A 5,386-nucleotide genomic window follows, 5' to 3' on the forward strand; every position below is an offset into this window, starting at 1 on the left:
TCTTCCTCTCCCTTTATCTCTCTTCCCCTTCTGTCTCTTCCTCTCCCTTTATCTCTCTTCCCCCCTCTGTCTCTCCCTCTCCCTCTGTCTCTTCCTCTCCCTTTATCTCTCTTCCCCCTTTATTTCCCTTCCCCTTCTGTCTCTCCCTCTGTCTCTCCCTCTCCCTTTATCTCTCTTCCCCCCTGTCTCTCCCTTTATCTCTCTTCCCCCTCTGTCTCTTCTCTGTGAGAAAAACATCAATATTACAAATATGCAATTTTTTTTTTTTTCTGATTCTCCTGTAGGGGCATGGGAAGCAGATAACAGCCAATGGGCAGCGTGTGAGTGGGCTGGCACCTTAGAGGGCACGGGATATATAAGGAGAGGGATACGCTCTGGATGTAAGCACAGAAGGAGGCATCATCCAGGCAGGAGGAGCAGGGTCATGTCTTACAGCAAGCGCGGTGCCTGCCTTGGGGTCCTGGTCATTCTCATCTTCTGTCAAGAACAAGTTAGAGCCAAACCAATGTCCAGCCTACAGGTACGTTACCCGCACTCCCAGCAATTTATACACAAACTTCTCATTTCTATACATTCTGCTGCTGACTGAGAGTCTTCACAGGAACTTCAAGGAACATTTTACTCACTATGTAAAACTAGACAATACTGAGATTGCTTTTATCAATGTGATGAATTCATCCGATTGTCCCAGTGAGGTCAGGTGCACAGCATCATTACACAGGACAGGTGCACTATGTGATCACACAGCATCATTACACAGGACAGGTGCACTATGTGATCACACAGCATCATTACACAGGACAGGTGCACTATGTGATCACACAGCATCATTACACAGGACAGGTGCACTATGTGATCACACAGCATCATTTCTGACCTGGGAGCATTATACAGGACAGGTACACTATGTGATCACACAGCATCATTACACAGGACAGGTGCACTATGTGATCACACAGCATCATTACACAGGACAGGTGCACTATGTGATCACACAGCATCATTACACAGGACAGGTGCACTATGTGATCACACAGCATCATTACACAGGACAGGTGCACTATGTGATCACACAGCATCATTACACAGGACAGGTGCACTATGTGATCACACAGCATCATTACACAGGACAGGTGCACTATGTGATCACACAGCATCATTACACAGGACAGGTGCACTATGTGATCACACAGCATCATTACTGACCTGGGAGCATTATACAGGACAGGTACAATGCTGATGTATAATTTGTTGGGGGTCGGGGGGATGCTGAGTAACTGTTATAGGAGATGGATAATTGTAGCTTCTGTAATTATTCTAGTGAACTTTAGATGAAGCGTGCAATTTATTGCTGCAGGTTACAGAATTACATTATTACACAGTTACCTATAAGACCTGGAGAAGGACATATTTAGGTTATTTATTAATAAGGTGCACCCAATCACTGCGGGACTCACTGCACCCAATCACTGCGGGACTCACTGCACCCAATCACTGCGGGACTCACTGCACCCAATCACTGCGGGACTCACTGCACCCAATCACTGCGGGACTCAGCTGGTCACAGAATCGTATTACAATAAATACATATTTTATCTGCATACATGAATAGATTGTTCTATACTAACTAGTGTTGATATGTTATGGTGACCGTAGCCCTGATCCCAGGGTATAACCTCATTGTGTAGATATATAAACCATCTGCTTTCTTTAGAGTTTGTCCAGACTGCTGGAGGAGAATTTTGAGCGGTCCTATGGTTCTGATGAAGCTGACCATGAGAGGGGGGAAATGGTGCCTAAGGACTCCGAGGACCAGATGGACCCCGGCAGTCAGAGGAATCGGGTGGATAAAGTGGAAGGTTCCCACCTAAATGGAATCACCCTGCAGGAGCTCCTGGAAGACCCTGCCGGGACCCAGAGAAGATACAGGCAGAGGAGCAAAAAAGCCTTTTCCAGGGGCTGCTTTGGGGTGAAGCTGGACAGGATCGGATCATTCAGTGGTCTGGGCTGCTAAGTCACACAGGTAATAGTCTCCTCTCAGTCACCGTGTATGTGCCGATGTACACATACATCTAACCTCCGTGTGCTGGGCTTCCAGCATTCCATTACACCGTGCAGTGCTAGGTCAGAAGACAAGGAGATATAATATATACGATATCTGATAGGGATATATACAGTATCTCCTTGGTTGTTATCCAACATCGCCCATGAAAACCGGCAACATGGTAGATTTCGACCATGTTAGCCTGTTTACTATAGGAACCCGTGAACTTGAAGCGCAGGTAGTTATAGGTTAATGCATGTGTTGGATGTTCGATAACGATCATCCAACACATGCAGAACGATCAGATAATGATAGTTATTGTTATCCAATAGTCGCTGTGTCTGAACGTGTGTATGCACCTTTAGCTGCACATACCGCCAGCGGTTACACCAGTGAGGGAGAGCTACCGGCCCGGGCACTGACACCAGTCTAAGCTGCACATACTGCCAGCGGTTACACCAGTGAGTGGGAGCTACCGGCCCGGGCACTGGCACCAGTCTAAGCTGTACATACTGCCAGCGTTTACACCAGTGAGGGAGAGCTACCGGCCCGGGCACTGACACCAGCCTAAGCTGTACATCCTGCCAGCAGTTACACCAGTGAGGGAGAGCCGCCGGCCTGGGCACTGACACCAGTCTAAGCTGTACATACTGCCAGCGGTTACACCAGTGAGGGAGAGCTGCCGGCCCGGGCACTGACACCGGTCTAAGCTTGTTCTGTAAATGGATTATGTTCCTAGATTAACCCTTATTAATGGGTTCCAGGGGGTCACACGGCCATTGTACTCAGAGTTCCTGCTTTTAGTAAACTAATGAACAAAACATAATTAGTACAAGAAGCAATCTCACCAGAACATTGCAGTGCTCCAATTAACCCTTAATAGCCCCCAGGCTTGGATAACGATCGCCCTATAACTTCTGTGTCAGGATATGCTGGAGCTCACCATTCCACACATTTGGGGGGCCGTGGGCTGCCCACCTGTAATGTATTTTACAGAACATTAAATCCAGAGAAAGCTACAACGCTGCCTTTTGTTAGGACCATTGATGTTTGTAAATGGGATGAAGCCCTGAGAAAGGACTATAGGGTCATAAAATGCCCCTAACGCCATCAGACAATCCAGATACATGTAATATAGACTGAACGCTGGGTGCTCTCAGGCAACGGACCCCTGAGCGTCTGCTAGGAAAGGGGTGAGGGGGTGTTTGTGTGAAAATAAATAATATTACGAATAAACCCTTTAAGAAATCACATTCCTGAGAATAATTTGTGGCGGAAACCAGACCCCATTGCTTTAATCACTGATGCTTTACAGAACAATGAAATATAATGTTAGGCGTTTAGTAACTAGGAGGAGAACACATATGATGAAGGCTTATTATCTTCTTACAGGGTCAGTATGCCTCAGACTCTGCGTACAGAAGAGGAATCTGCTGGAGGAGGAGCAGCGCTGTAACTAGGACGCGTATTGCGCTTTTCATATCCATCAGGAGAATGTAGCGTTTCCCGAACCGTACACAAGGTCACATTTTGTAAGAGCTGACAATAGAAATTATTTTGGACTTTGCCTATCTGTGTTCTTACACTTCTAAATGCCGATTCTGCTACTGTAATTGTGATAATATCATTGTTCCACATTTTTAGTTCTGGCATCTACTGTATTTAAAGGACAAATTCTAATAAGAAAAGGTGTTTTTATTTTATTAAATGTTGTTGATTAAACAAAAGTCTTCTCATTGTGTCTAAGAGCACACTGCTATGTATTATAGTCACACACACACACACACACACCGGAGGTAATATATTCCGGCACATCTCCCAATCACTGTGTATAAGAGCACACTGCTATGTATTATAGTCACACACACACACCGGAGGTAATATATTCCGGCACATCTCCCAATCACTGTGTATAAGAGCACACTGCTATGTATTATAGTCACACACACACACCGGAGGTAATATATTCCGGCACATCTCCCAATCACTGTGTATAAGAGCACACTGCTGGGCCCCGGCCATGTATTATAGTCACACACACCGGAGGTAATATATACCACACCCTCTGCCTGTACCGTCACATCTCCCAATCACTGTGTATAAGAGCACACTGCTGGGCCCCGGCCATGTATTATAGTCACACACACCGGAGGTAAGGTAATATATACCACACCCTCTGCCTGTACCGGCACATCTCCTAATCACTGTGTATAAGAGCACACTGCGGGGCACCGGCCATGTATTATAGTCATACATACACCGGAGGTAATATATACCACACCCTCTGCCTGTACCGTCACATCTCCCAATCACTGTGTATAAGAGCACACTGCTGGGCCCCGGCCATGTATTATAGTCACACACACCGGAGGTAAGGTAATATATACCACACCCTCTGCCTGTACCGGCACATCTCCTAATCACTGTGTATAAGAGCACACTGCGGGGCACCGGCCATGTATTATAGTCATACATACACCGGAGGTAATATATACCACACCCTCTGCCTGTACCGTCACATCTCCCAATCACTGTGTATAAGAGCACACTGCTGGGCCCCGGCCATGTATTATAGTCACATATACAACGGAGGTAATATATACCACACCCTCTGCCTGTACCGGCACATCTCCCAATCACTGTGTATAAGAGCACACTGCTAGGCCCCGGCCATGTATTATAGTCACACACACACCGAAGGTAATAAATACACCTGGTGACACCCTCTGCCTTGGTGCATTAGTACAGGTGCATTAGTACATTAGTATGGGTATATGGGTACATTAGTACGGGTACATTAGTACAGGTGCATTAGTATGGGTATATTAGTACATTAGTATGGGTGCATTAATATAGGTACATTAGTACGGGTACATTAGTATACAGATATTAGTACATTACTATACAGATATGGGTACATTAGTACGGGTACATTAGTATACAGATATTAGTACATTAGTACGGGTACATTAGTATACAGATATGGGTACATTAGTATAGGTATATTAGAACATTAGTATGGTTACATCAGTACATTAGTATGGGTACATCAGTACGGGGACATTAGTATAGGTACATTAGTACATTAGTACGGGTACATTAGTACGGGTACATTAGTACGGGTACATTAGTACATTAGTATGGGTACATTAGTACATTAGAATGGTTACATTAGAACATTAGTATGGTTACATTAGAACATTAGTATGGTTACATTAGTACGGGTACATTAGTACGGGTACATTAGAACATTAGTACGGGTACATCAGTACATTAGTATGGTTACATTAGAACATTAGTACGGGTACATTAGAACATCAGTACGGGGACATTAGAACATCA

General features: G+C 45.1%; 1 protein-coding gene across 1 annotated transcript; it reads left to right on the plus strand.

Moving 5' to 3' along the window:
- Nucleotides 1-396: 396 nt before the first annotated feature.
- LOC148477750 (C-type natriuretic peptide 1-like) lies at nucleotides 397-3,751 on the plus strand. The gene is made up of 3 exons (XM_088456255.1): nucleotides 397-520; nucleotides 1,715-2,023; nucleotides 3,437-3,751. The coding sequence occupies exons 1-2, from the start codon at nucleotides 425-427 to the stop codon at nucleotides 2,012-2,014; spliced, it is 396 nt and encodes a 131-aa protein (XP_088312381.1). The 5' UTR covers nucleotides 397-424; the 3' UTR covers nucleotides 2,015-2,023; nucleotides 3,437-3,751.
- The last annotated feature ends 1,635 nt before the right edge of the window (nucleotides 3,752-5,386 follow it).

Source organism: Taudactylus pleione, unplaced genomic scaffold, assembly GCF_031769625.1.
Source record: "Taudactylus pleione unplaced genomic scaffold, aTauple2 ptg000693l, whole genome shotgun sequence".
Taxonomy (NCBI): domain Eukaryota; kingdom Metazoa; phylum Chordata; class Amphibia; order Anura; family Myobatrachidae; genus Taudactylus; species Taudactylus pleione.

Bases quoted from the DNA above. Each gene is read 5' to 3' on its own strand.
- LOC148477750 (XM_088456255.1), top strand. From the start codon at position 425: ATGTCTTACAGCAAGCGCGGTGCCTGCCTTGGGGTCCTGGTCATTCTC. The intron at 521-1,714 runs GTACGTTACCCG...TGCTTTCTTTAG, and splicing joins AACCAATGTCCAGCCTACAG to AGTTTGTCCAGACTGCTGGA.